The sequence below is a fragment of the Aspergillus welwitschiae genome (assembly GCF_003344945.1).
Source record: "Aspergillus welwitschiae strain CBS 139.54b unplaced genomic scaffold BDQ94scaffold_45, whole genome shotgun sequence".
Taxonomy (NCBI): domain Eukaryota; kingdom Fungi; phylum Ascomycota; class Eurotiomycetes; order Eurotiales; family Aspergillaceae; genus Aspergillus; species Aspergillus welwitschiae.
The window spans coordinates 191246-218020 of record NW_020798739.1 but is presented as its reverse complement, the minus strand read 5'-3'; the positions used below and the strand labels follow the sequence as shown (position 1 = coordinate 218020).

At 50.0% G+C, this 26775-nt stretch overlaps 10 protein-coding genes across 10 annotated transcripts; 4 read left to right on the top strand and 6 right to left on the bottom strand.

Moving 5' to 3' along the window:
- The first annotated feature begins 1 nt into the window (after position 1).
- Positions 2 to 2355, top strand: BDQ94DRAFT_152066 (AAA family ATPase CDC6). The gene is made up of 3 exons (XM_026767881.1): positions 2 to 204; positions 277 to 537; positions 588 to 2355. The coding sequence occupies exons 1-3, from the start codon at positions 153 to 155 to the stop codon at positions 2180 to 2182; spliced, it is 1908 nt and encodes a 635-aa protein (XP_026621508.1). The 5' UTR covers positions 2 to 152; the 3' UTR covers positions 2183 to 2355.
- A 560-nt stretch (positions 2356 to 2915) lies between these two features.
- On the bottom strand, positions 2916 to 6108 carry BDQ94DRAFT_98008 (GTPase-activating protein RGD2). Its single transcript, XM_026776972.1, has 5 exons — positions 5823 to 6108; positions 4609 to 5752; positions 4456 to 4551; positions 4215 to 4400; positions 2916 to 4161 (listed from the first exon to the last, which is right to left on the bottom strand). The coding sequence occupies exons 1-5, from the start codon at positions 6051 to 6053 to the stop codon at positions 3173 to 3175; spliced, it is 2646 nt and encodes an 881-aa protein (XP_026621507.1). The 5' UTR covers positions 6054 to 6108; the 3' UTR covers positions 2916 to 3172.
- A 1111-nt stretch (positions 6109 to 7219) lies between these two features.
- Positions 7220 to 9882, bottom strand: BDQ94DRAFT_152062 (amino acid permease GAP1). The gene is made up of 4 exons (XM_026767880.1): positions 9237 to 9882; positions 8746 to 9163; positions 7322 to 8680; positions 7220 to 7270 (listed from the first exon to the last, which is right to left on the bottom strand). Exons 1-3 carry the CDS (start codon positions 9511 to 9513, stop codon positions 7618 to 7620), a joined length of 1758 nt encoding a protein of 585 aa, XP_026621506.1. The 5' UTR covers positions 9514 to 9882; the 3' UTR covers positions 7220 to 7270; positions 7322 to 7617.
- Positions 9883 to 15090: 5208 nt separating this feature from the next.
- BDQ94DRAFT_152058 (RNA-binding protein LSM5) lies at positions 15091 to 16102 on the bottom strand. Its single transcript, XM_026767879.1, has 7 exons — positions 16031 to 16102; positions 15920 to 15970; positions 15791 to 15847; positions 15686 to 15724; positions 15594 to 15621; positions 15421 to 15484; positions 15091 to 15354 (listed from the first exon to the last, which is right to left on the bottom strand). The coding sequence occupies exons 2-7, from the start codon at positions 15942 to 15944 to the stop codon at positions 15316 to 15318; spliced, it is 252 nt and encodes an 83-aa protein (XP_026621505.1). The 5' UTR covers positions 15945 to 15970; positions 16031 to 16102; the 3' UTR covers positions 15091 to 15315.
- Positions 16103 to 16246: 144 nt separating this feature from the next.
- Positions 16247 to 18215, top strand: BDQ94DRAFT_152057 (3'-5' exonuclease). Its single transcript, XM_026767878.1, has 3 exons — positions 16247 to 16475; positions 16527 to 17695; positions 17755 to 18215. Exons 1-3 carry the CDS (start codon positions 16447 to 16449, stop codon positions 17931 to 17933), a joined length of 1377 nt encoding a protein of 458 aa, XP_026621504.1. The 5' UTR covers positions 16247 to 16446; the 3' UTR covers positions 17934 to 18215.
- Positions 18216 to 18218: 3 nt separating this feature from the next.
- On the bottom strand, positions 18219 to 19618 carry pex10 (ubiquitin-protein ligase peroxin 10). Its single transcript, XM_026774438.1, has one exon. It carries the CDS (start codon positions 19459 to 19461, stop codon positions 18325 to 18327), a length of 1137 nt encoding a protein of 378 aa, XP_026621503.1. The 5' UTR covers positions 19462 to 19618; the 3' UTR covers positions 18219 to 18324.
- A 278-nt stretch (positions 19619 to 19896) lies between these two features.
- On the top strand, positions 19897 to 22193 carry BDQ94DRAFT_97930 (EXS domain-containing protein). The gene is made up of 5 exons (XM_026776971.1): positions 19897 to 20215; positions 20295 to 20344; positions 20440 to 21134; positions 21204 to 21517; positions 21590 to 22193. Exons 1-5 carry the CDS (start codon positions 20131 to 20133, stop codon positions 21661 to 21663), a joined length of 1218 nt encoding a protein of 405 aa, XP_026621502.1. The 5' UTR covers positions 19897 to 20130; the 3' UTR covers positions 21664 to 22193.
- A 495-nt stretch (positions 22194 to 22688) lies between these two features.
- Positions 22689 to 24164, bottom strand: BDQ94DRAFT_152049 (uncharacterized protein). The gene has a single exon (XM_026767877.1). The coding sequence runs from the start codon at positions 23780 to 23782 to the stop codon at positions 22724 to 22726; it is 1059 nt and encodes a 352-aa protein (XP_026621501.1). The 5' UTR covers positions 23783 to 24164; the 3' UTR covers positions 22689 to 22723.
- Positions 24165 to 24304: 140 nt separating this feature from the next.
- BDQ94DRAFT_152048 (Ac45/VOA1 transmembrane domain-containing protein) lies at positions 24305 to 25753 on the bottom strand. Its single transcript, XM_026767876.1, has 5 exons — positions 25550 to 25753; positions 25187 to 25485; positions 25018 to 25122; positions 24740 to 24961; positions 24305 to 24685 (listed from the first exon to the last, which is right to left on the bottom strand). The coding sequence occupies exons 1-5, from the start codon at positions 25642 to 25644 to the stop codon at positions 24546 to 24548; spliced, it is 861 nt and encodes a 286-aa protein (XP_026621500.1). The 5' UTR covers positions 25645 to 25753; the 3' UTR covers positions 24305 to 24545.
- Positions 25754 to 25871: 118 nt separating this feature from the next.
- On the top strand, positions 25872 to 26712 carry BDQ94DRAFT_97910 (rRNA-processing protein RRP17). Its single transcript, XM_026776970.1, has 2 exons — positions 25872 to 26120; positions 26187 to 26712. The coding sequence occupies exons 1-2, from the start codon at positions 25941 to 25943 to the stop codon at positions 26670 to 26672; spliced, it is 666 nt and encodes a 221-aa protein (XP_026621499.1). The 5' UTR covers positions 25872 to 25940; the 3' UTR covers positions 26673 to 26712.
- The last annotated feature ends 63 nt before the right edge of the window (positions 26713 to 26775 follow it).

Sequence of the window (26775 nt, the reverse complement as noted above, 5' to 3'; positions counted from 1 at the left end):
TACTAAGTAGTGTTACCTCCACTCCAACTACTACGACTGCTCTAACATTCTCCCCAATACCCGCTCCTTCCCTTTCATCATTGATCATCTATCTCCTTCTCATCTTATATAAGTCGGTTGCTCTTGCCAGTTACCATCGGACCTATCATATCATGGCTGCTTCGGTCCTCGGTAAGCGCCAGCGAGGTGCTATCGAACCGGAAGGTACGACTTCGATCTCATCAAGTCCCTTTGCGATTCAGTTCAGATCGTATAGCTAACATCCCACTCTATCAGTTCCATCATTACCAGTGCGTCGAGCAAGCAGACGCCGGACACAACAACCTCGCGTCCGTGAAGGCAGCGAGCCTCCTGCACCCCAACCGCGCCAACTTCGGTCACGGACGAGAAACGGCAATGGCACCACTATTCAAGAAGAGCCCCAGGAAGAACCAAAGAATGACTTGGTCGAAAGTGGACAGACAAAGCGTACAGTGCAGGTTGGCAAGACGGCCATATCACCGGTTAAGCGCAGCCATGCTACAGATCCGGTCAATGGTTGGAGTTCTCCCCTGATTTTGCTGTTGAACTAAGACTGATTGATCTAGACGAAAACTCGACGCCAGTTGAGCTCAAGACACCTTCGAAATCAAGGTTCCGCGATGCACTTGATTCCCCTCCTCCGACAACACCGAAACACCGCGTTCAGATCGGCGGGAAATCAATGACCCCGCGCACACCTCGACACATATCGACGCCAACCACCACGCAAACCATATACTCCGAAGCAAGGCAAATGTTTGCGCGCGGAGCAACTTCGACTCGGATAGTGGGTCGGGATACCGAACGGGAGAAATTGACCTCGTTTATACAAGATGGGGTTGATTCGGGCAAAGGTGGTTGTCTGTATGTCAGTGGTCCCCCGGGTACTGGAAAGAGTGCCTTGGTTCAGGAAGTGTGTCACGACATGGACTTGAAGTCTCTCAAAATCGCACACCTCAATTGCGCGAGTATGCGAGGTGCTCGTGACGTCTACAGCAGGCTTATCGGCGATCTCTGCAACGACCATGATGTTTTCAAGAAGAGTGAACCAGATCGGCTACGACTGATGTTCACATCCGACGAGAATGACGATCTGTTTCTAGTCACTCTGGACGAGATCGATCACCTCCTCACCGCGGATTCCGGTATCCTTCAGTCTTTGTTTGAGTGGTCGTTGCAGGAAAAGTCTAGACTCATGCTCATTGGTATTGCCAATGCGCTAGACCTAACTGATCGATCACTCCCGCAATTGAAGGCCAAGAACTTGAAGCCTCGTTTGCTTCCCTTTTTGCCCTACAATGCTGGCCAGATTGCCAGCGTAATCACCAATCGTCTTCGCTCTTTACTTCCTGAAGGTCAAACTGTGGACCCCAATTTTGTTCCTTTTGTTCAACCAGCAGCTATTCAACTGTGCTCGAAGAAGGTGGCATCGCAGACTGGCGATCTACGGAAGGCGTTCGAATTGGTTAAGCGTGCCATTGATCTTATTGAACAAGAAGCTCTCAAAAAGCTCGAGGCACAAAATGCCAACCCCGAGAGTCCATCCAAAACAATCCTTGTTGAGAACAACAATCTTTCCTCATCGTCAAAATCTTCTTCACCTAAACAGACCCCTGCATTATCTTATACAGCTATCACAGCGCCGCGAGCCAGCATTGCTCATGTTGCGCGTATCACTTCGGCGGCATTCGGACAAGGGACAGTTCAGCGACTACAGGGGCTCAACCTTCAGCAGAAGGCAGCCATCTGTGCCTTGATTGCCCTGGACCGGAAGCGGCGGCAAGGTGAATTTCCAGGCACACCATCCAAGACCAAGCATTTGCCGCCGACGATCAAGCAAGTGTACGACACATATTGTACCTTGTGTCGGCAAGACAATATCCTACACCCTCTTACATCTACCGAATTCAAGGACGTGCTCAGCAACCTGGAGACGATGGGTCTTGTGGGTGAATATCAAGGCCGCGGTCGTGGTGGCACAGTCGCTGGCGGGTCAGATCTGCGACGCAGTCCTTCCAAGCTCCACGGGCCGATGACACCCAGCAAAGCCTTGGATGAGCAGAGCCTGGTTTGTTTCGTGTCTCAAAAGGAGATTGAGACACAACTTACCGGAGCGGGAGAGGGTATCCTCAGAAGGCTGCTCACCGGCCAAGGGTTGTAAACACGTTCTCTATGTCCCTTTTTCTGTACAAAACCCAGCGTGCTTGCATTTTTGAATGTCTTCTGCAGGCAGTTGGTCCATTCTCTTGGCGTTGGATAGACAGATCCATATGCATATATCCTCTTAGCGATACTCCCCGCATTGGCATACGGCGTTACATACATACAACTAGTGAATGATAATGATATAGCTTACAACAAAATGAATACCATTACGCACAAGAAAAGACGAAGTAGGATGCAGAACGTAGATTTTCTACACGATGCTCGAATCAAAGGGCATCATTGACTCTGCAAGTGTCGTGATATGAGATGATATGATATGATGCTATACAATGAACTGGGCGGTAGGAATCCACAGCAAGTATTGAATGATATCGCTTATAGAGAGCAGAAAAAGCAACTCAAATCGATAATGAAAAAAATACAGAATAGACAGCTATGCATACATAACATACAATGGCCACAGAAAAGATAACACAAAAGTGAACAGGAGGGACAACAAAGATGTTGGGTATGTGGAAAAGAAATGAAGGAGAGGCATATAGATATAGATGGATAGATAGGTAGATGAATAGCTGATGACAAAAGGCGAAACTAACAATTGACAGGACTGCCGCCAACGAAAACACAAGATCACACACAGACACAAGATGCCATTCTCAAGCAATAAGACCTGCTTTAGGTTGAGAGGGTGTTTGTCGTGTTGTGTTATGTGTATAAGGGCTGGTCCAAGGATCAAGGCTCACATTGTACGAAAAGTCAGCGATGCTAAGCGGTAGGTACCCTTGGTATTGGTAGGCTGCTGTAGCATTCTCTTTTGCCTTGTCTTGTATTCCCCGGGAAGTTGTGGTAGCAGCGTCATCGTTCGTTTCCTTGCAAGAAAAAGAGGATATGATAAGATAACAAACATTCTTTTCTGAGCCTGTCACTGTCTGCTCCTGTCTTAGTAGGAGAACAGGTTAGAGGCTTCTATAAGTCATGGACACATCTAGTCATCGTCCATTGGCTTGTCTTCCAATGTGACGCCTTTCGGCTCGGTCTCGGCTAGACTGCTGCGCTTGCTGTCTGTGCCGCTCTCCGTGCTTGCGACAGTCGGAAAGCTGGAACGGTTTCCGAGGCCGGGTTTGCGAGTGTAGGAAACGCTAGACCGGGAGATTGTTGATGAGCGCTTCTCGGTATCTTGGGTGGGAGTTGTGGTTGGGGTCACGGAAGCGTCCGATTCAGGGGCCGGGGGAGGACTGGCACTACCCGATGAGGGGCTTGCGCTGGCCGCAGCGGAGACAGGAGATTCGCTCAATGCGCCGTTGGTGGTGGACTCAGGACCGTTGATGTTCACGCTTGTCATCTGCTCCGCGGCGGTGGGAGATTCGGTTTTGATGGGAACATCCAGGCTGCTGCGGGCGATAGTCCGTCTTTCAGTGGGGCTGGTCACATTGATGGGGAAACGTCTGGTCTCCGAAGCGCCGCTGGAACGGTCGCGGCGATGCTTCTGAGGAGGAGCCGGGCTGTTGGCACGGCTACGGTCGAGGATAGCACGGTTCCGGGCCTCCATTGCGGCCCGGCGGTTGCTCTCATCCGTGCTGATGGCGCGAGGACGGTTGGTGGACCCACTGATCCCCAGAGCACTTGACTGGCGTTTCAATTCACCAAAGATGGCATCCTTGTGAGCGAATAGGTCGCGGATGAGGCGGTAGCTGTGCCGTTCGTTCATCGTAAGGCTGCTTTCTGTACGGGGACGGAGGATGCAGGGAGATAGGGTCTGAGCAAGTGCAGAGACATAAGTTTCGTCGGCAGATGTAAGGTCAATCAAGCGCGTGAAATGGGTCATAATAGCGTCAAGCGTGGCAATGTTGTTCAGACGGAGTTGTCCAAGAGTGCTTTGCAGGACCTTGATGCGGCCCTCTTCCGTAGTCTCATGAGCAGTAGTCGAGTATATGGTCTTGACAATTTCGTAAACTTGAGAGGAAACCAAAGAGTCTAAGGAAGCTGTTAGACCTGCACCATAATCAAAGGTATGAATAAACACGAACCTGGCAACTCAAGGAGGTACAGTTTCAAAACACTCGCAATGATGGGGATTTCATATTTCTCCAGGATTTCGTTATAATCCGCTTTGCTGTTATTCAATGCGCTACGGAGGTGGTGTGTCGCTGCTAAAGGCACATCGTACAGCCAGATCGCACGTCGTGCCTCGTCACCCTCGAGGTCAGGGTAGCCTTTCCAAATTAGATTTAAAGCGCTCCAAAGGGACAGGGTGTAATGCCAACTTACGGTTGTCCAGGTAGGTCAGCAGAGTGGTGACCACGATGGGAACGCGCTTGCGGTCGGCTCTAGCTCTCGCTTCGAGGTCAACACCAAAATTTTGATCTAAAACGGTTTAGCAAACACTGAATCTTCAAAATATCCAGTCGGGAGGATGCATACCTTCCACGGATCCGTAATAGTTCTCATACGCCTGCACACGAGGTACGAAACCACCGGTCCGGTAGTTCTCCAAAAGGTAACGAAGATCGCCTAGCGGCTGGATGGTCTCTTGGTAAAGCATCATGTGGTCGACCGTGCTTTGCAGGTTGGGAATGACATTGCTGATGGCGCCGGAGAAATCCAGGATCACGGCCTTGATTGCCTTGAGGCGGTCAAGCTCACACTGCTCCATGAAGCGCAGGTTTTCAACAACCTCTTCCTCGAGCTTGCATCTGATCATGTCCAGCTTGCGCACCGCAGCCTTGTACCGTTCATCGGCCTCGCGAGCTTCCCTGCGCAACTTTTCCGCTGGTGTCTCGTTGGGGTACGGGTTGTTGAGAGGATTCCAGCCGGCCAGCATCTCAGAAACAGAAGACAGCGGAGACTCACTGCCGTCCTCGCTTGTTGCTACAGAGGTTACGCGCATAAGAGGCTTCTTCTTCTCTGGGACACCGGTGATCTGGAACACCTTGGGGCGCCACTGATAGCGCATCTTGGAGCTATTCGCGAAGGTGCTGCCCATATTGCCGACCAAGCGGAGAAAGCCATTGTCGACGAGATCCTGCCCAATTCTCTCCGAATAGGTGATGCTGGTTCCGTTCAGGTGCTTCTGAGTATATTCCACAATATCTGCACCGGTCGATGTGTTCTGATATGTGCCGATGATCGGCACCTTGACCTCGCCAATCTTGATGTTTTCCAGCATATGTGTTAGAAGCCTCTTCAAATCCTCCGGAGGGTAGATCCGATCGCCAATCTCCACCGGCTCTTCCTCCTCCTGTTCTTCGGGCAGAACGATTTTGGGGGTGGGCTTAATCTTCGGACTCGTTTCGGGGGCCTGGAAAGCGAGTTTGTTCTCTTCCTCGAGGTCTTCAACCACACGACACTTGTTGAAATAATGGCTGCGGAGCTTCTTGACCAGGTCCACCTGTTTTGAATGTTCTTTAATTCGAGCCTGGAGATCATCGTGGGAATTTTGAATTCGGGCCTCGTGCTGGTCGCACCAACGCCTGAAGGGGCTAACGACCAGCTCCCGGATGTTCGACGCGATCTTTTGGTGGTTCTTGGATGCCTCGACCATCTCGGTGCGAACTCCCTCGTACGCCTAGAAACAAAACACCTAATATCAGTATCCCATCAATCAGAACCTTGCGTATGAATGGAAAAGCACCGACCTTCCTCACGCTTGCCCCGTCATCTTTTCCGAAACCCGTTGGCGTGACCCGATCCACGGTCGGCGCAATATCCCCCAATTTCAAACCGTACTGTTCCTCCGCATCTGCGCGCATAGATGCAATGGTGATGATCTGCTTGTTCTCGACGGCGCCCTGCTGGAGTTTCCCGTAAAGCACCCCCAGACCGGTGGCGTAGTCGGGGGTCCAGAACGAATCCGCGAAACCAGGCATATTGAAGGAGGAACCAGGCAAGCTGACGTCAACGGGAAGATTGCTTGGTGCCGGCTTGGAGCGATGCGCGACCAAGCTGAGAGCGAGATTGAATCTGAGGAGAAACGGCCGGCGTTCGTCACCGACTCTAGGCAACTAGTGTAAACTTTCCGATGCACCACCGAAATCGTTTGTTTAGAGGAATGCCGGTAAAATTGCCTGGAGTGAACGGAGAGAAACCAGCTCTGTTTGCAAGCGCCGGATTGTTATCCACCTCTAACGGATGCTATAGTGGCACACAACGGCTGCGAGGAGACATAGGCCCGGTGACGGGTATGCGAGGGCGGCTACAGGAGACCGTTTAGGTGGTGAGGAGAGGAGAGGGGTGGATTGAGTCGAAAGCGTGGAAAACAAGGGAGGCAGAAGAGAAAAAAGAAAAAAGGCAATGATAAAGCAGAAGTGAGAGAGAGAGAAGTAGAAGGAGCGTTGAAAAAGGGAAAAAATAAAGGTGGTCAATTTGCAACGGGAGAGGAGGTGGAGGAAGAAGTTAGTTAGTTGCAGTATGAGACACTTAGACGGATGACAACAGGGGAGACTGGATCTTAGGTTCAAGGTTGGCCGAGATCTTTTGGAAGGAAAAGCAACTTTCTCGCCCGGCTCTTCTTGGGCTTCTCCGTCATGCGTAATTTACGCCTTACCGACCTGAAACTAGACCGTTGGCGCCTCAGCCATCACGTGTGGTTGCCGGGTGGCTATTTTTGGGGGCTCCGGTGAAATATTACCGATATTACAGAGATTACAGCTTGTCTTAGATTGATTTCCCCCAACCACGCCTGATGCTTCCTAGTCTTTAGGGCTGGTGGGAATTTTGGGAAGACCCATCGCAGCACCGGTAACCCAAAATAATGGGAAGAGGAAAAGAGCCGAACCCTCAGATCATTTCCTAGCAAGGAAGGCTCTGAAGACGATTGCTTCCACTAAGACACAATGGAGGAGAACTGGTGGTCGACAAGCGTTAGTAATCTGGCACATCTTCACCCACTGATCTTCCCCTGTACAGAGTATGTATGTACAAACAGCGTAGAGACGCTGTCAATACTTCCAGTAGGTATTTTTAAACGTGGCTGGTTGTTCTCCAGATGCAAACACGCCAAGCCCGGAGACTGGCAGCAGATCCAAAACACGGCATTGCCGACAGCTTCTGTCATGTTGCTTTTTTGGCACCTGAAGTCGGTATGCTTCTATTCTTAGAGTTTGAAAATCATTTCTCTAAACACGGAAGTCCATACATATAGTTGCTCTCAATTTATTCATTGTCAAGATACTTTCATTCGGTTCTGAGTTAGGATGACAGTCTTCGTCGAGTAAAAATTTCTCAATTTGTTTTTTTTGGTGAACATTTCGCCATCCCGATGCATCGACTCAGCGCTGATCAAATATGCTACTTTATGTGGACATAGACTGAAGAGGGAGGCATGATCATAATCATACATAATTCAAGCGCAAAAGGGGAAATTGATGGAAGAAAACATAGCCCAAGCATGAAACAAGCCCTAACACCTTTGAAATGTGACCCAACCCAGCTTTAGCAGAAGAATTTCCACACCTTCTTCCACGCAGGCCAGGCCGCCTGTTCCGCCTTCTCCTCTTCGATGAGCGCTTGGATGTCGAGATCGCGACGACCGGTTTGAAGATCCATGTCCTTGGCCCGGACGAAGGGGGTCTTGAACCAAAGCTTGTAGGGGATGTAGAAGGCCAACACGACTGGCGCAGCAAGGTAGGCGGAGAAGAAGTTGGATACCAATTCAGAGGCTGACATGTCAGCATATCCGCTGGGCGCAAAGCCGACCCAGAACTGAGCAATCAGAACGAGGCAGTTGAAAATGAGCCCAATCCAGGAACCAATCACACCAGGCTGGGACTTGAAAGCCAGCTCATCGAGGCTATGCCCTTGCAATTTCCAAGCGCGACGGAAGCGAATGTGGCACAGGCAGATTGATCCCCAGGTGAAGATGGAGGAGAGACCCGAGATGGCCATCATCCATGTGAAGGCTTCACCCTCTTTATCGGAAGCGGCCAGGAATCCAAGCAAACCAAACGCCGAAGCAACGATGAGAGCCGGAAGAGGACGGCCTTTGCGATCGATGTAGGCGAAGAATTTCGGGGCCTGCTGTTGCTCAGCCAGGGCCGCCAGGGTTCTAGAAGAGCCGTAGACAGCTGCATTGCCCACGGAGAGCACAGCAATCATGATGACAACGTTCATCACAGACGGCAGTCCAGAGATTCCCGCGTTCACAATGGAGATGACGAATGGGGATGCTTTGGCATCGGCGCTAGACGATCCATCGAGGAGTCGAGAATCGGTGTAGGGAACAAGGAGGCCGACCAAGGTCAGAGACACAATGTAGAAGAGGGTGATACGCCAGAACACCTGCTTGACGGCGGTCGGGAGCGATTTTCTGGGATTAGCGGTCTCTGCAGCGGCAAGGCCAACCAGCTCAGTACCAGCAAACGCAAATGCAGCGTTCACAAAAACACTGCAAAGACCCTTGAAGCCGTTGTGGAAGGCACCTGGGTCGTGCCAGTATCTTCCACCGATGTATCCACCATGGGGCCCACCGCCACAAGTCAGGATGATACCGAGAATGCTGTATGAAGTCAGTAAACCCTCATCGCATACGAATGCTGGAGGGGGCAAATCCAATAGACTCACATGAAGCCAACTACGGCGGTGACCTTGACGATGGAAAACACAAACTCTGCTTCACCATAACCCTTAACACCGAACATGTTGATGCACACAATTACCGTCCAGAAAATAGCGACCCAGGCAGCATTCGAGACGCCCGAATCCCAGTAGTCGACAGTCAACGAGGCGGCAACAATTTCGGTGGGGAGGGTCACGAGCCACTGCAGCAGATAATTCCAACCCATGGCGAAACCCCAAGCGGGATCGATGAACCGAGTGGAATAATGCGAAAACGAACCAGCGACGGGGAAGAGAACGGCCATTTCACCCAGCGCGTGCACTGTGCAGTAAAGCATGCAGCCGATCAAGGCATATGCGATCAGGACCGAGGCTGGACCACCGGCCGCCAGGACCGATCCAGATCCGACAAAAAGACCAGTACCTAAAGCGCACATGCAGTCAGCAAGGACGAAGCCCAGATGACGTGAGTCTCGGCATCAAGGGACCATGCATACCAATTGAACCACCAATCGCGATCATCTGAAGATGGCGACCTTTGAGTTTGCGTGCCAGTGGTGAGCTAGCAGTATTCTGAGCGGCATTTTCGATGTCGAAGGTCTTCCCATCATGACCAGGTTCATGATGCGCCGAGGCACGAGCATTGGGGTCTCTCTTGAAACTATCCCAGATCCGCTGGCCAACGCTGCCTTTGGTCGATTCAGATTCGCCGTAGAGAGGAGGAGCGTCGCCGAACGAGGGCTCCGACTTGGGTTCAATGAAATCCTTCTCCATGGCTGCAGAGGTGTGATATACAGATGGTGAATGAATGAACTGCAACGATTCAAGACAGAACAAAAAGGAACAAGGTGGTCACTAAAGCCAGTCCGGCAACCGCAGAGAGAATAACGAGGCGGGTGAGGTAAAGGTGAGAGAGTATGGTGGGGAGGGAGGAGGGGAACTCCAGAGATGACGAGTGAGTGGTGGTTGCAGCCCGTGCGACTGAATCTATCTCAAATCCTAAGACAGTAGTGATAAGTAGGGGAGGGCTTTAGGTGAATACTATTAGCACCTCTGGAGGGGGGAAACCGGGCGGCAGGAGTTTCTTATTACTTTTCCGTAGAACAGCGGGATTTGGGAAATAGAAAATTCCCTCTGAGACATTATTTATTGCTAGCCAGGATGCAGGGGTTTTTTTTTATTATTTAAATAAGAACCGGGCGATATAGGTCACAGCAGTAATCCCCGACAGTTCCAATCCACCCATGGGAGTAATTACGGCCCCGGTCCACGAGCAGTGGGAAGAACCACTTAACAAGCTCAGCAGGCCCAGTTGCGGGCCTGATATCGACCACACAATCCATGTGGCCGAGCTAAATGGGCAGGAAGGCCGCAGGATAGTGGAGGCAATGTAGGTAAGTTGTCTACTTAGTCTGCTGCGACTCGAGCTGGGCCCATGAACAGCCGGATGCGCTCTGGCTACTTTACTTTTTCTACTATGGGGAAAAGGCTAAACTGGTGCGCGACAAATAGGAGGAGAGCCAATCGGTGAGAGCGTTCCAAGTTGACCATGGCCCGGGGGGATCCCTCGAGTTACTTACTGAGTTAGTACCACCTCATTGATTAAGAGCAAGAAAAGCTTCTCACTGGATCTGATTGGTGGTTCTGCAAGGTATTATTAACTGTTACTCTTTGCTTTAGGGATGATTATTACATCCTGCACCACTAAACCGCCCCCCAAGATAACTGGTTATCGGGGATTCACTACTACAACTGATAAGCCCGAACAAGCCACCCTCCCTCAACTCCTCTGCTTAGGCTCCCGACGCTGCGTCTTACGATGGCACGTTGTAACCCCCTTTGGATCCACTCGCATTCTATCAAGAAAACACAGTAACTACTTTTATTGTGTTCAGGGTAATTTTTCTTTTCATTCAGCTGTGTAAAGGGAAAAGAGTTTGGGAAAAAAAAATGAAAATGAAGGAGTGTCTACATCATCTACTCCAAGCTGGCTGAGCGCAGAGTGCAGTCATACAGCAGACTGACGAGAAAAATCAGCCTGATCCGGGGAAAATAATGGATTGAAATCACCTCATCATCAGTGACGGAAGAAGGTAGCATTTTTCTTCATTTAAGGTTTCCACGCCACTGACTTCGTTTATTTCCGAACCAATACCACTGTCCACTACAAATAGGTTAATCGTGTGATTCAAAAGCAACAAAGAAGGAGATGGGTATTCTTTCGCCGCCAGCATAGTTCATGATTCATGGCCTCTAACGTAGCTAACTACGGAGAAACTAATCCTGTGTATGAGCTGGGTTTCAGGGATGTGGTGATGCCCAGTAGGCCCGCCTCTCGCTATCTCTGACTATCTATCGTGCTATCTTGGCTTTCAGCGGTCCATGGACCCCAGGGTTTCCGTTCTGGGGTGGAGACCCGCCCCAAACAATCCACCCTTATCTCCGGCCATAGTGTATTTTGTACCTCACCTTATCTCTGCTTCTTCCCCCGGCTAACCGTTTCGCTGCCTAGTACTTATCTACTATCATGACACCCTCCCTTGGCAGTGTCTCGTAGGGGGGCAAACCCACGTACCTAATAACTCGTAGTCAATCTTTTGCTTCTTTTTACTTTTTATGTTATCCTGATTGTGCTACTCATTTCCTGAGTATCAGAATCATGCTTGGCATCCATGTACACTGCATGGAAGGTAGTAGTCTATCCTCTTAGCATCTCGTATAATCCCACAGTAGGAATCCGTCCGCTGCCGCCTATCATAATCCACGTGTCCCGCCTCTGCCCGAATCATGACAAGTTAGTATTTTGCTACTAACTTTAGGCTAAGGTGTAACCTACAGGGGAAATAATCGACACTACAACGAAGAGCTCTCCTGCAGTATATGCTTCTACTAAGGTGAATTAAACCTCATAGTGAATTACTCCCACCCCCTCTTCCTGATTAACCGAACGGTCCCTGCGAGAATTGGGGAACTTTCGGAAGTACTACTAACTAATACTAGAAGGGAAGCATCCATAACCACGGGCTGGCAGGCGCCAAAACTAAAATCATCTCCGCACCCACCGAATTTACGCGGCCGGGGCTGGGGCCAATCAGGCTGCAGATGCAGGGATGTTGATAAGCCCTCATTGCGGTCGGTTCGATGAGTTCATTTTTCTGCCTATCAAGACATTATCCACTCCCCCTACGACACAGTACTTCCTTCTATGCTCCGTCGTTGTCCGTCGCTACTCCTACCTAATAGTACATGATCATCCGAACAGTATCCATTTAGAGCCACTATGCTATACGGCGCTCAGGTACACCATCACTGCTACTAATGTCTGTGTCATGATGGCGCGAATTAAGAGCAGGGTAACGAATGTACAGCATTCAAATCACAGACAGTACTCAGGAGCTTTCATCTCGCACACCTGAACGAGGCAAAGGTAATACTTGTGTTACGCCTCTTGCCACCCTTCCCTTCTCTTTTCGTTTTCTACATCATGATACCTTTGTATTCCTGTTCCTCAAGGATCCTGAAGGAACGTTGGGTTTGAAAATCTTAGTGGCTACCACCCCTTGCGTATTCCCATCCTGGCTGGATTCTGGAACGTCGTCTGTCATTTGACTTCGGTTCTCCTGATCGATCTGGCCTCTAAGCTTTTGCACTACACACCCACTCGTTCGCCCCGTCCGTCCCTGCTAGGGGGAACCCATGGAAGACAGATAGAAGCCAGTTGGTGTTTCTTTCGGCGCGATAGCCCGACCAAGCCTGCAAGGCTAAGCCCACGCCTCGAGGAATGTTGGATGAACCAGGATGCCCGAGTTGCTGCTTAGTCTGTTCTCTGCGGAGTCCTTCAATCAGGTTTCTAGTCTATCTACTTAGTGGCAAGGTCGGATATCGCCGGCTCGTATAAGCCACAAGCCATCCGTGGTTCGTAGCCAGGTCCTCCTTTGCGCCAAGGGTTTTGTTTATTTGCCTCTTGCGAACTTCTTGTTCACTTGATTTGCCTCTGGAGTGGTGCCATTTCCAGGGAATCATTCTATGGCTCACATCTTCACATGACAGGTCTGACACCGATTGCAATAATGGGGGATAGCTTCGGGCAAAGTACAGCCGTGCCATGTGGCCATGTGAAATGTGGTGCTACTCCTGTTTGGACAGACCATGCAACTGCTTTGAAGCTGCATGTGGTAGCCTGACACCTGGGCCGCTCCGTTCTAGCTACCCATCTGGTTACTGTGATTGCTCCGACATGCAGCCCTGCCATAATAGTTCATAACAGAGGGTATTATTCTGCGGACCCCCTTCTCAGTGTCGCGAGCTATTCACAGTGAGAAGGCATTATGATCAACATGCACATCTGCGAAAGACTGCACAACAAAAAAAAAAAAAATAAAAATAAAAATAAAAAAGTAAATTATCAAGACATGAGCACTCACATAGTCAGCTAAAGGGTCTAATGCGAAAGGATGTATTACCCAAAATTCTGCAGATTAGCACCTGTAGAGAAGCAGAGAATCTCTGCTATACCACCCGCTGGGAAGACACAAATAATCTGTGCCTCCGCCCAGAAGTACGCATACCGGTTGTTTGGACTCACACCGGCCCGGTGGTGCCAGTCTGAGTAAGAGATCTACGACGTTTTGTTTGGCGACTTGCAGCTGCCAGCAAGCTCTGGGATACCCAGCCGTGCGACCGGTCCGGTTACGTGCAGGAGGAGCTTACTGTCGGGCAGAGCCTTGCTCTAGCTAGGCTAGCTAGAATGGCATCTAGCGCTGATACCGAGGTCAGCGTGGAAATGTCCATGTCCATGAGACAAATTAGGCCGTGCTAACTCTAGACTAGGTCTATGCGCTTTCGCGCTGTTGTCTGAAACGCCCCTTACTGCTGCATCATCAGAGCAGATTGAGTGCGGCCAGCGAATCCAGCCAGTTATCGACAGAGTCCTCGGATTCTATCCCAGGGGCATAATCACGCCCCATGACTATACGAAAGTATCTACTCCGTAGCGCCCACCCATATTGAGATAGACATCACATTAAGTAAAGATCCACAAAAAGTCCCAACTCAATAACCTCAAAGTACTCCTGTACACGGATAAGACTACTAATCTTCCTCCCGCCCGTCCCTCGGCAGAACCAAGCAAAAACCCAAACCCCGCAAACCACAGCCCAGCCCCATCCGACGCTAAGCAAATTAGACACAAAAGGAAAAGGAACAAGTAAAGTATCTACGTAGCATCCATCTCGCTCATCTAACCATGGCTCAGTCCGTCCGGGGATAGTCCGACCAAAGAAGTAAATTAAAGTTACTTAGTAGATTAGTAGTGGTAGTTGTGATGATGTATACTATAAACTCTCTCAGCTGACTGACTTGCCCACTTTTATTTTTTGCGGGGAAACAATCTGTTATGTAACAGATTCATTCCCGCTTCTTCACCCCCGCAGTTTATGCCATGATGCCATGCCATGCCATGCTCGTGTTATGCTACCCCAGCTTTTTTGGGGACATCCTTGGGTCTTGGGGCTGGGGAATGTCCGGGGTATTTGCTAATGTTGGGTTGCGATGATGCGACACTGATTGGTTTGGAATTGTTGGTCGTTGTGTGGGGTTGGAGTTGAGTTGGGGCTTGGGGGAATGGGTGGCCGGACTGATGGATGTATTGCGAGAGAGAGAGGGGGGGAAAGTCAGGTAGAATGCCTATTTAGGTACTACTAGTACTGATCATTTACATCTAGTAGTTAGCTAGGTGGCTGTTATTTGCTGGGCTGGTAGAGTAAGATGTACCGCGGTATAATTTGGGTTCTTGGCTGCTTCTTGCCTTTCAGCAGGTTGTTTACGTCACTACTGTTAGCCTGTGATGGAGATAGTGAATTGGAGAATGTAGTACATTGAAGATATACATCATATTGCGGAGTTGTTGCTGCACAGCATGTTGATACACCGTTGTGCTGAATAGGAACTTTACCGTGGGGGTGTATTCTATAGAATACAAATTGAATATGAGTCCTACTTGTGCGCTCGTTACTTACTAGAGGAGATTCATTGGTGTAGTAGAGGTAGTATGAAGTATGCAGCTTTCTTCAGGTGGTAGTCTAGCACTTGTGCGTATTAGTATGTGCTTTCTTTTTCCAGTAATCCTTGCATGATAGTAATTTGTCTGGTGTTTGGCCCAGTCACTCCTGACCAGTACCTGCGTTGAGGCTGCTTGCAGCATGACTTATCTTGCAGGAGGCTGTACTTGGGCATATTTTCTTAGTTGGGGAGATTATAAAGTGGTATCATATGATTGATAGGATATGAACCGAGGAATGTTGCTTCCGCATGTTGATATTGGGCCATTGGGTCTTTCAAATATAGAAACAATGGCAAAAGAATTTGGTTATGCATGGAGATAATCCCAGAAGAGAGTACTCTGTAGTCTGACTGTGACAACTACAACCAATTGCATCTGTAACAATCGACACCTTACTGCCCAAGGGTTTAATGCCAGACGTAAACTCCATCATTACTACTTTCTATCTCAATCATGAGCGTTCATTCTAAAATCATTTTGACATATCAAAGAAGAAGAATCGTGGATATCATGGCCTAAGAGCTACCGACGGGTCCCTCACCACCGGGGATCAACTTGATAATTGAAAGTGTTAGTATGGAGCATAATCAGTAACAGAAAGGGCGCGGCTGGAGGCATACCATGCAGACGTTGTTTCCATTCAACAGAATCTTGGGGAGCTTCACTTGAGAGCCGGAGTAATCGCTGTCGCATGTTTAGTAATGTCTTTACTTCACACACAGAGAACAACAGCTAAGAAAGAAGAGCTCCAGAGATAGGAAGCTCAATCCAGACAGCAGATATAGGGACTTACAACTCAGTCACGTCCTCCAAGACCATGTCTGTAGCAGGTCAGTTCACGCTCTATCTCATACACCGTAAACCGACGATAGGAAATATACTTACTAACGTAGTCATCGAATCCAAGCAGCGTTCCAGCGAATTCTGAATGCATGTTAGCTAGCTAGCTTATCGTCTACCCCTCCCCCGCAGGGAGATGTTCATGCCGACCTTTGTCATTCTTCATGATGACCCATATCCTGGATCCGACACACTTGTCGATCAGTTCTGTCGTGCATGTTAATAAACAATCAATCAAACGATCGCCATGTATACGCGGCTTCTGACAGGGTCAATTACCAAGAGGAAGAAGTTGTGACGCCATTGCGAATTGATTAGGGTATTAAGCGGCTACTTTCAGCTCAGCACGTGTCTCTCAAGTCAAACAATTTATCTCCCCAGATGACTTACTGTTTTTCTTCTAGGTGGAAACAAGAGTCCCTCGCCTAGATCTGATATAGAAAATGAAGCGGGCGGACTGACGAACGGATGCTGGAATGATTCCATCCACACAATCTTGGCGGGCCCCGGTGACAGGGTTTATCCGGCCCGGATGGCCTCCCCCAATCAGATCTACAATTCCGCTCCGCTTCATCGGGGTGATTTTCAGGTACGCCTTGTCGCTTTGTCGGTTTCAAGGCTGCTGGAATGAAATATGATATTTTAATTGAGCAGGGTGTTATATATTTAATTCGTATCATAGACATCTTTCAGTCGGACTGCTTTGCGTGACTTGTGGCACTGACGCGATCTTTTAAAGACCGGTGGCGGCGATAGAAGGGCCGGCGGCAAGCGTCACTTAATTAGTTCTTTTGATCTCGTCTACTATGGCTCTCCGCGAAGCAGCTATGTCTTGGTAATTCTACCCCAACTTCTATCACTGAACAAATGCTTATATCTATGCTAGCTCATTCAATGGGTATTTGTGCCTACCTTCTCTGCATAGCCGGGCTACCATGACAGCCACTCGCTCAAGGTCGCTGCGCAGGCCGTGCGCCTTGGTTAAGCAAATGACGTTGAATAGCTTAACGAGCAGGTTCTCTTCTACTTTGAATAGGAATAACTGCTTTTCACGTTCCAGTTCGGGCAAAGCTGAGGATTGTGCTATACAGAGCCTGCCTAGAACACGGCATCTCTCATCCAGGATTGACAGTTGGTCCTGCGAGCTTACACCCCGGCCTTCACAGGCCAGCGACTCGATACATTGCTACCAGACCTCTCCATACACTGGTAGCCAGATTGCCACTTCTCATAGTCGCGACCTTTCACATTATCTAGCTTCAGAACAAAAAAGATGTTATAGCTCGAGTACAGTTCCGCGACCGATGATTGAGCATATAATCGACAGTAAAGATGTCGGGGAAATCCCGAACCCAGAAACTCCAGTATTACTAGCCAAATCACACACCCTGGCTTCAAGCAACAATGACATAGACGAGCTTGCCCCGGAAAGCCACCCTCCAACAGAAGAGACGAAACCAGTCCTCACACCAGCCGAGGACTCCCCAACACCCAAGTTCTGGAGCCACACCATGCTCAAAAGCCCTGAAGGCAAAAACATTATCGTGCATTACTGCAAGACACTCAAAAGCAGCGAAGAAGTTGCGCAACTCTTCCTAAATGACGAAATTCTCGGCTTCGACATGGAATGGAAAGCCCAGGCCTCCGCCTGGAACAGCATCCAAGACAACGTATCTCTAATCCAAATCGCAAACAGAGAGCGAATCGCTCTCTTCCACGTTGCCCTTTTCAGACCAGGCAGAAAGCTCAGCGACCTCGTCCCTCCATCGTTGAAACAAATCATCGAATCCCCAGACATCACAAAGCTCGGTGTATCAATCAAAGCAGACTGCACGCGTCTCCGCAAGTACCTCAAGGTCGATGCGCACGGGATCTTCGAGCTCAGCCACCTCCATAAGCTGGTAAAATACTGCCAGACTAACCCGAAACTCATCAACAAGCGCCCTGTCAACCTGAGTGAGCAGGTGGAGGAACATCTGGGGCTCCCGTTGGAGAAGGCGGAAGATGTGAGGTGCAGTGATTGGACGGTATCTTTGAGTTATCGTCAGGTCCAATGTAAGTCTTATTCGTCAACTCTGATGTTTGATAAATGGTTAACGAGTGTATGTCTGTAGATGCTGCATCCGATTCTTACGCTTGTATCTGCTTGTTTGATACTATGGATGCGAAACGAAAGGCTCTCGACCCTCGACCTCCTTTGCCTGCTCATGCGGATTTGGATCTGCCGATTCGTATTGTGCGAGAGCCGACCGTGACGACGGTCCCGGATGATGTCGAGGTGGTCAAGCCTTAGTGGCTTACTTTGCGGAGGCAGAGTAACGATACAGTGAAATTAGATGGTTTCACGGCATATGCATGCTCCCATGAGCAGACGGGATCGTTGCTGCCTGGAACAACATAGAACGACTTGATATAGTTTTTGGTCGGTTGGAATAAACCAGATGTTGGGGCTTTAAACTTCGAAAGTTGGATCTACATTAGATCTCAGAGCTAGAACATGATGTGATACCCATGCTAGAATCAAGATATACGGCATTCTAATCAGGAAATAAATAGAAAGTCATTGACAATCGAGACTGTCGAAGTAAATGCGTCTAGAATGAAATGGGGGTATAATTATAGACAAGAAAGCATGATACAGTCATGTATATAAACAGCGCTGTAAAGTCATAAACCATCAAGAATCATCCTCTCAAGGGCAGCACTTTCGACAAGAGCACCTCCTGCCGACAAAGCGGGCACTCTGGCTTCTCCCGTACCCAGTCCCGTACACACGTCCAACAGAAGACATGTCCACAGGTCGTGACACTCGGATCCTTGAATAACTCCAGACAAAGCGTACATTTGCGCTGCTGCCCTTCAGGGATCCAGGGGATCGCATTGGAATCTTCCGAGAAATCGTACCGGGCAGCAGAAGCGGGAAGGAGAGGAAGCGAGGAGGGGTTCTCGAGAGACGGTATCAAGGAAGCTCCATACTGTTTCATACCGCCATCTGCTTCAAGCCCACTATCTTCATTTTCTTGTCCCAAATCGGCCCCGACCTTCTTGATATGCAGGATGCCCTGTACAGCGATTTGCAAGACAAGCAGCACACCCAAGACCTCATAACCCACCCGTTGTTCACCCTCCTCGACCTTTTTCGTGAAGACATATCGCAGACCCGAGAACCGTTTCGAGAGATGGTAATAAGCGCCCGTGAAATAGAACGTTGCGATGCTAACAGCATATATGGGTGACAGCGACGTGATGGAGTCCAGATGCTCGAGGATGTACTTCTGGATCCGCAATTTCGTGAAGAAAGACGGTTTCTTAGCAAGCTTGTTGTCTTTGGCTTGCTCCACTGTTGTTTTCTTGGCTTGGGATGCTTTGAGTTGTTGTCGAGCGATACTGCGTTCCAGCTTCGATCGCAATCGTTGTCGGAAAGCGGGGAGGATTCGCTGCAGTGTCCAGGGCAGCAGGATACTGCTGAGAATGTAACCGGCTCGTCTGGGGAGAGAAGGAAGTTGGAGGGTGTCGTCTTCTAACTGGACCAAGTCGCAGTATTCTTCTCCTAGGGTTCGGTTTCCAATGAAGGTGGTCAAGGCAAAGTAGAGAATCTCGGTTAGGTGTTTGATGGCATCGGAGTGCGTGTGTGCATAGCGAGCTCCGCGGAGAGAGCGCACTATCGAATGAGCTTGGCTTGTCAAGCTCCCTGTCATAAAGACATCCTTTTCATGCGACCGAATGATATCTGGGGAGGTAGCGAAAGGGTAGAAATGAGCCGAGGGAGAGACGGACGGTGTCGGAGCGGAGGTGGTCAAGGAGAGATCGTCGTCGGCCATTGTGAGGAAAGTGTTGAATGGTGAGAGGTGACGGGTGAGAGAATCAACTGGTAGTCAATATGGATGAGAGCTATTCCCTCGTTGGCACAGCTATCATGGCCGGACAAGATGGAGAGAAAGAGAGAGAGAGAGATAAGGCGCGTGGGATTGTATGGCAGCGCCGGCATTCAAGCAGCGGATCCCCGTAAAGGCGGAGGAGCAACGAAGATGCCTCGGTAATACTCACGTGATGCTCTAGACAGCAACAACGTGACCCTCATCACATGACTGCAAATCACGTGCCAAGGGTCATGTCCCAAAGAGGCCAGGCTAGACCCAAAGCGGGACAAGTGCGTGTCGTTGCAAGCCGGAAAGCCGCGCGGAGCCGCTGGGCCCCCGTCCAAAGTGGAAAGCCGACCTGAAACCGGCGGTCCCTGAGCTTCTTCACTTCCCGCTGCTTAAACTGCTTCGCTGGTCATGATTTGAGTGCCCTTTGTGGTCGTCAACCTCACCCCCGAGTCGCTCCTTGATCTCCCCCCCTCCTCCCCCCTTCGCCCGATCAGTCACTGTCGCTACATACTCTTCACTACTGGCTCCGTGCCTCGAGCCTCAACTCGAGTCACTCCGAACCCTCCCTCTCGGTCTCCCTCTGGTGCTGAATTACCGGCGCCGCCGTCTCTTCAATGGAATATGGGTGTCGATCAACATGCTCAATTGGATCGCTTCAGTCTCTTCCTTCCCTTCCCCTATCGTGTGGCGGTAATACTGCTGGCTGGTATGCTACCCCCCCTTGGATGATCCCCCCCTCCTCTTATCCCCGGCATTTCATTCTGGCTAACATTCGTTATCGATAGGTTTCTGGGGTTGGGGTGTTAATCTGCAGTACCTCCTAAAGGCAAATATTGTGGGTGATGCCCCTCCTTCTCCCTCCTCATCCTCCTTCCCTCCGCCTTCTTTTTTCTCTATAGTTATATACTTTCGCTGACTGGCATCTCTTAGGATGTCCCTTCCCTGATTAAATACCCTGCTCGACAATCCTCCAGTCAACGCCCGCATTATGCCTCGACATACCAGCTGTCCACTCTCCTGACCATCCCGCTCGCCATCTCCCTCCTTATCTTCTGGCCCGCCACCCATGGCTCCGCGGAACGCGTCGAGGCGGTGGAATTTATTCCGCAATCATACTTCTTCATAGGACTGTTTATCCTCATCCTGCCCTTTCATCGAATCGCGCGCTCGGGCCGATATCGGTTCTTCATGACCCTGAAGCGCATCAGTCTTGGAGGTCTGGCGGAAGCGCAAGATGGCAAATTCGGGGATATTCTGCTGGCAGATGCTCTGACAAGTTATTCTAGAGTCTTCGCGGACTTGGTTGTTACCTTCTGCATGTTCTTTACCACGGACGTCTCCAGCACGTCCAAGCCCACCCGCAAGTGTCGCACGAACGACTACGTCGTTCCCTTGATCATCGCTTTCCCCAGTATCATTCGACTGCGCCAATGTCTCATTGAATACTTGCGTGTGCGTCGGGCTACCCAGCGTAGCCAAGGCGCGGGCAGCCAGGGTGGCCAGCACTTGGCTAACGCCCTGAAGTACGCCACCGCGTTTCCAGTCATCATCCTGGCAGCCAAGTTGAAGAACTACAACCCTCTGGATTTTTACGGCTACAGTGAGATGAGCCTTTCGCGGCTTTTGTACGTGCTTTACATCTGTTTCCCGTCTTCTGCCAGTGGCTCCTGCTAACCGCGCTCTTTCAACTACAGGTTCTTCTTCACATTCATCAACTCCGCATACTCCTTCTATTGGGACATCACCAAGGATTGGGATTTGACCCTTTTTACTCCGGCACGCCGTAGCCACGAACACCCATACGGACTGCGCCGCCATCGCTACTTCACCAACCGACAGTACTACCTCGCGATCATCATTGATCTGGCCATCCGTTTCTCCTGGCTCTCTAGATATGTGCCCGGATTTGTCTGGATGAGTGAGACCGAATTTGGAATTTTTGTCCTCATGTTCTCCGAGGTCGCCCGTCGGTGGATGTGGGTTTTCCTCCGCGTCGAGGCCGAGTGGAGTAAGTCACCCATCCATCTCACAAGCACGTTACCGTGGCACCTTTCAACTGACTCGTGGCAATCAACAACAGTACGGAACAGCCGCGGTCCTGCCCCAGACGATATCCTCCTTGGCGAGTTTGGCGGCAAATTGGACGCAGACTGAAATCATGCCGCCTTGCCGCACCTTTCTCCTTGTCAAGGGGGCTTCTCACCCAATTCTCTATAAACTGACATGATTTTTGTGTATCCAACATTGTAGCCAGCATTCATTGTTATTGTGATTACGTATGTGAGAACATCTATCTTCCTTCTGCCTCTTTCTCCTGCCTTTTTCCCACTTCTTGGCTTGGTTTGCGGCGTCTTGGACCCATCCGGCCCTTTCACTTCTTCCAATTTGACTTGACTTGATTTGGATTGGCTTGGCTCCGTTCCTACTATACACTTGTCTGTTTTATACACACCTATATTTACATTCTTCTTTTCCTTTTTCTATTGGGCGGCGGAGAGGCGTCTGTATCATATTATATTGGGCAAGAATAAGGGAAGGGAGTGTTGCGGAGCAGTTCTTGTGTTGTTTCGTATACGCTAAACGTATAGTATAAATCCTCAGTCTGCTTTTTTTGTTTATCCCATTTCATTATTTCCTATATCTTATTCTTTTTTTCCTTTCTTACCATTCTCTTCGGGCTCTTCATTTCTTTCGCTGTAATGACTTTCCTTTATTATTGGGTACCTAATACTCATTCTGGAACTCGCTAGGGTAAGGAAGGACTGCGGGTTGGTCAAAGTGCTGGCTGGTGCGATAATCGGGACTGTCGTGGGACAGTGCGCTCGCTTAACTGGTAATACTAATGGTAATCATTAATAAGATGCGTGCTTTTCTTTCCACTGATGGAGGTTACAGTAATAGCATGGACGCCAAATGGAAGGAAGAGAAGCAAAACATACTAGATAATGATAGAAGGGCGGAACAATAAATAACTAGACAGACACTCGTTGATCGTGAAAGGGGATTAGCCAACATTATGGAACTGGAAATGAACAATATACAATACAGTAATAAACATATGACAGGAAGGGAAGTGGAAAGGATGAACAAACAAGGGATCTGCATAATGGAGAAAATGCCAAACTATACAACACAGCAAAGGAGATAATAGGAATGGGAAAAAAAAAAAAAAAAAAAAAGATCATCGCTCGTACAGCAGCATAGATAGGTCATATCAATGTCTGTTCTGAGGCGTACTGTGATTATCGAACAAGTCCTCCAGGTATGCGCTTGGTGTGCGGCCCTGAGGAGGAGAAGAAAGATTCACGCTGCTGGTAGAAGGGTCTTCCATGCGGGACCGTCTGGCACTACGACGGGGCGTCGTGTCTTGTTCATTGGCTGCCGGTACTAGACCTGGTGATTCGGGAGGGCTAGGGGCTGATTTGGCCTTCATATAGCCCTGCGACTGAGGTCCCATGCCTGGTAAATCAGCTGCCGAGAAGCGTGCTTCGTGAGTCCGAGGAGGCGCTGCACTGCCGGTGTTGTAGTAGCCAGCGGGGAGATAGGCAGACCGCCTGTTACTGCTGTTGTCGCGATGCATCCCAGAGGTGGGAGAGAAGAACAGCGCGCTGTTGGAGCTGGGGGTCTTGGTGGAGGGGGACCTATGGTGTCGGTGGCTGTGACGGTGGTGATGATGCCCTCCAGCCCCCGACTTCTCGAGGGTTACGCCTGGTCCGGAGGTCGACCTCCTTGAGCGAGATCTTCGCTTCTTGGTGCGAAGCAGTCCTTTGGTTTCGGATGATCGAACCATGGCGGCTTGTCGGACGGAGCGGTTGACTGACCAAGCTACGAGGGCACGCCAGGCCAGAATAGCGAATCCAATGGCACCAAGGACAGCTCCGACAACGATGAACAGAGTCCCCTCGGGCATCTTCGACTTCTGCATGTACGGTGCATCGGCTGTGGGTGGAACAGTGACGATGGGGTAGCCACTGGTTGAGGAAGAGGAAGAAGAAGAGCTTGAGTCAGTTGACGTGGACGTAGCATCTGTCGTCGAGCTAGACGATGAGTCCGTCGTGGTTGCAGCTGAGGTGGTAGTACTGTCGTCTGACGTGGTGGTCGCCGAGTCCGTAGATGAAGAGGTGTCCGCTGTGGTAGCGGCAGTCGTTGTAGAGTCGTCTGTGGTGGAATCTTGAGCGACTGAAACTTGCGCAACAAAGACAATCATAAACAATAGAAGAAGTATGAATGAAGGCTGGCGGGCCCTTGAGAGGCCCACCGACAGGGCTACCATGGTTGATATAGACTCCCTGGGTATCTATCAGATCGAGTGGTAACGAGAGTTCGTAGAACCAACAATGATCGGCGCAGTTAGAGTTGATGCAAAGGACACAAGTTCATAGTCAATAGGGATATGAAGCTGTCAGCAGAGCAAGAACTGAACCGGACGTCTCTGGTCGTAGATTGATTGCATGGATAGCGGGTGTCTCCAGGCAGGCGGGCGGGACTTAATCTCGGTCTCCACCCAAAACAAGAGGGTCAACAAGCAATGGAAATAAGGGTAAGACAATGATCGCTAAGGTAGGGCCGACAGCCAAACGAGAGACTACAGCGATAGCCGCTGTGCGGTTGATCCGTGTCTTGAAAGCCCCCCAAAGCGAGTGATAAGCATAAAGAGAGCGAGCAAAGACGAGGTCTTTGACAAGCCAAGCGGTGGTTGCCCCGTGCCATCCTCGGCCGGCCTGAGGCTACGGCACCACGACCCACGTGATACTCATGGAAGTTATTCTTAGCGGCGAGGAAAGTTCAGGCTATTGGACCATTCACTTCATTTCTAACTTTAATATGAGACATTCCAGGATTCGTCATCAATCGTGTTCGATGGTTATCTACCTCGACCCGATACCTAGTTTGGTGCCAGTTTCCACTTGTACAATATGATAGATTCCACAAATAAGCAAACGCCGCTTCGCTGATATACAGCCTATTCATAATATAGCAAGTTATGCAAAGAAGAAGCAAGACTAATGACACGAACTTGAAAGGACATCAGCTAATCACTGCTGCTTCTTCTGCACGGCGGCCGATGTGTCCTTCTCGAATGCTGCATAGGGAACCTCCAAGCTCAGAAGAGCAGCCAGTCCAACATAGAAAATCATCAGGAAAACCAAGGTTGCAAGAATTCCCATCCAAATGCCTGTAAACGGTCAGGTTATTGTCCTACAGTAACTCAATTTTCGGCTCCACATACCTGGGGTGAAGAATTGGTATTCCTGGAAAAGCGTCTTGTTGGACGAAGGGGTTTGACTGTCATGAGCGGAGTAGTCGCGCTTGAGGTCCATGTGGAGGGGATCCTGCTCCGCTTGGTAGAAATCGGAACCGGTGTCTTCAAGTTCCCTCGGGGACGTGACGTAGAGGATCGTGTAGCCCTTGGATTCCGGGAGTTGATCAATGACATTGAAGAGCAAGCCATCTGCAAAGACAATAAGCATCTCTCTGGCAAGTAGTCTAGATGTTTGGAGCACCTACCGTTGTTCGAAAGCTGCTTCTTCCGCTCAGATCCCACAGTCAGGACGGGCAAGTCAACAACGATGATACGGGACTCCGCAGCAAAATCGGCAGAGTAAGAATCAGCTAATTATTTGCCGTCAGTCACGCCCTTCATCTGTCGACCATTCATACACAAAGGAGCACCTACAGGAAGCGTCGATCACGGTCGATTCAGCCCCGCACTCCTTCTCGAGCAGCTTCTGGACATCCTTCGCCTCTATCTCGCCCACTACTTCATTCACAATCATCTTTGCCCGGATGTTCTTGTCCTTTCCTGTCATCTTCGCACCGAGGCGCGGTGCGGACTGGCGGGTAGCGAAGTCGGTGCTGTGCACACCGGGCTGGGAAGCAATGACATAGTAGTCGGAAGGGCAGCCGCTCAGCCCCGTGGAAAGATCTTCTAGAATAGCGGGAGCAGTCCGAAGCTGTGCCGACGTAGAAGGGATCCTATAGATACTGATTAGCTGGACATTCTACGGGCGTCCCGCAATCGAGCAAGTGTCACGCATACTGGGAGGTCGATGCAAGGAAAAAGGGAGAGGTGTCGCGGATTGCGCTCGCCGTCGTCGCTCCCAGAGCGAGCAGCGAAATGCTTCCCAAACGCATGGTGGTGGAACAGGGGGGTTAGCTATCAGACGAGCGGACGGCTATCTAGAGAACCTCCCGGGAAGAATGAATGATGATGATGTTGGAGCCAGGCTGGTGGATTGGCCGACGACGGCTCGGAGGCGGTCGAGCCAACCACCGGCACGGCTTAGCTCGACTTGTCCCCGGCCGTGACGTTCTGGCAATGCGGCCGTTTTGGAAATTTTTCCTGAACTAAAAAATCCCCGCTTCAGAGAACAACATCGCTTCGTCCATAATTAAAGTCGATCTACTCATATTGTATTACACATTGAATCATGGGGCCGGCGGCAAAAAGGAGAAAGGTGGCCAGTAAAGTCGAAGAAGTTACCTTCGACGCTGCCGACCGCCAGCAGTTTCTCACAGGCTTTCGCAAGCGCAAACAACAACGCATTAAACATGCACAAGAGATAGCTGAGCAAAAGGCTCGTGAAATAAAGCGAGAGGAGCGCAAAAGGGTATGTCTATTCTCTGGCAACCAGTCTTCTTAATTGCAGCATGAACTAATCTGGCTTGCGATCTAGATTCGCGAAGAGCGAACCGCAGAATTCCAACGCGCTCTTGAGGAGCATAAACGACAACTCAAGAGACTGAAGGAGGAGGAGGACAGTGACGAAGACAATTCGAGTTCGGGAAGTGAGGATGAAGGCGACCAGGAGTGGGAAGGATTCGAAGAACCACCAGCTGTGGATTACGAGGCCGAATACATAGACGAAGACAAGTACACAACGGTCACCGTGGAGGAAATGGACCCTTCCAGGGAAGGTCTACTGCGATCGGTAGGCAATGAATCGGACGAGGAGGGAGTGGAGCAGACAGAGACGAAACCTGCACCAGACACCAACTCAAACCCGGCAGGCGACAAGACAAAGAAGAAGAAGACCGATAACAAGCCGAAAAAGAAGAAGAAGAAGTTCCGCTACGAGACTAAAGAGGAACGCAAGCTTACAAGGGTGAAGGAGCGCGCGGCAAAATCCAGGAAGGCACAGGCTCGACGAGACCGCTCATAATATCCAGTCTTATAACAACACAGCACATTTATGAACCAGCATTCGGTTGAGAATACAGAAGCCAGAAGGGGGGCGCTCCCATTTAAATATGCTCTATGTACCT

Bases quoted from the DNA above. Each gene is read 5' to 3' on its own strand.
- BDQ94DRAFT_152066 (XM_026767881.1), top strand. From the start codon at position 153: ATGGCTGCTTCGGTCCTCGGTAAGCGCCAGCGAGGTGCTATCGAACCG. The intron at 205-276 runs GTACGACTTCGA...CCACTCTATCAG, and splicing joins AGGTGCTATCGAACCGGAAG to TTCCATCATTACCAGTGCGT. The intron at 538-587 runs GTTGGAGTTCTC...TGATTGATCTAG, and splicing joins TGCTACAGATCCGGTCAATG to ACGAAAACTCGACGCCAGTT.
- BDQ94DRAFT_152057 (XM_026767878.1), top strand. From the start codon at position 16,447: ATGGCTCTCCGCGAAGCAGCTATGTCTTG. The intron at 16,476-16,526 runs GTAATTCTACCC...TATCTATGCTAG, and splicing joins CGCGAAGCAGCTATGTCTTG to CTCATTCAATGGGTATTTGT. The intron at 17,696-17,754 runs GTAAGTCTTATT...GTATGTCTGTAG, and splicing joins GAGTTATCGTCAGGTCCAAT to ATGCTGCATCCGATTCTTAC.
- BDQ94DRAFT_152048 (XM_026767876.1), bottom strand. From the start codon at position 25,644: ATGCGTTTGGGAAGCATTTCGCTGCTCGCTCTGGGAGCGACGACGGCG. The intron at 25,486-25,549 runs GTATGCGTGACA...CAGTATCTATAG, and splicing joins TTCCTTGCATCGACCTCCCA to GATCCCTTCTACGTCGGCAC. The intron at 24,962-25,017 runs GTAGGTGCTCCA...TTGTCTTTGCAG, and splicing joins GAAGCAGCTTTCGAACAACG to ATGGCTTGCTCTTCAATGTC.
- pex10 (XM_026774438.1), bottom strand. From the start codon at position 19,461: ATGGCCGACGACGATCTCTCCTTGACCACCTCCGCTCCGACACCGTCC.
- BDQ94DRAFT_97910 (XM_026776970.1), top strand. From the start codon at position 25,941: ATGGGGCCGGCGGCAAAAAGGAGAAAGGTGGCCAGTAAAGTCGAAGAA. The intron at 26,121-26,186 runs GTATGTCTATTC...CTTGCGATCTAG, and splicing joins AGCGAGAGGAGCGCAAAAGG to ATTCGCGAAGAGCGAACCGC.
- BDQ94DRAFT_152062 (XM_026767880.1), bottom strand. From the start codon at position 9,513: ATGGAGAAGGATTTCATTGAACCCAAGTCGGAGCCCTCGTTCGGCGAC. The intron at 9,164-9,236 runs GTATGCATGGTC...TGTGCGCTTTAG, and splicing joins CGCGATTGGTGGTTCAATTG to GTACTGGTCTTTTTGTCGGA. The intron at 8,681-8,745 runs GTGAGTCTATTG...GACTTCATACAG, and splicing joins ACCGCCGTAGTTGGCTTCAT to CATTCTCGGTATCATCCTGA.
- BDQ94DRAFT_152058 (XM_026767879.1), bottom strand. From the start codon at position 15,944: ATGGCGTCACAACTTCTTCCTCTTG. The intron at 15,848-15,919 runs GTAATTGACCCT...CATGCACGACAG, and splicing joins GTCACAACTTCTTCCTCTTG to AACTGATCGACAAGTGTGTC. The intron at 15,485-15,593 runs GTAAGTCCCTAT...AACATGCGACAG, and splicing joins TTGGAGGACGTGACTGAGTT to CGATTACTCCGGCTCTCAAG.
- BDQ94DRAFT_152049 (XM_026767877.1), bottom strand. From the start codon at position 23,782: ATGGTAGCCCTGTCGGTGGGCCTCTCAAGGGCCCGCCAGCCTTCATTC.
- BDQ94DRAFT_98008 (XM_026776972.1), bottom strand. From the start codon at position 6,053: ATGCCTGGTTTCGCGGATTCGTTCTGGACCCCCGACTACGCCACCGGT. The intron at 4,552-4,608 runs GTATGCATCCTC...AAACCGTTTTAG, and splicing joins CTATTACGGATCCGTGGAAG to ATCAAAATTTTGGTGTTGAC. The intron at 4,162-4,214 runs GTTCGTGTTTAT...CAGCTTCCTTAG, and splicing joins GTACCTCCTTGAGTTGCCAG to ACTCTTTGGTTTCCTCTCAA.
- BDQ94DRAFT_97930 (XM_026776971.1), top strand. From the start codon at position 20,131: ATGGGTGTCGATCAACATGCTCAATTGGATCGCTTCAGTCTCTTCCTT. The intron at 20,216-20,294 runs GTATGCTACCCC...CGTTATCGATAG, and splicing joins GGCGGTAATACTGCTGGCTG to GTTTCTGGGGTTGGGGTGTT. The intron at 21,518-21,589 runs GTAAGTCACCCA...AATCAACAACAG, and splicing joins CCGCGTCGAGGCCGAGTGGA to TACGGAACAGCCGCGGTCCT.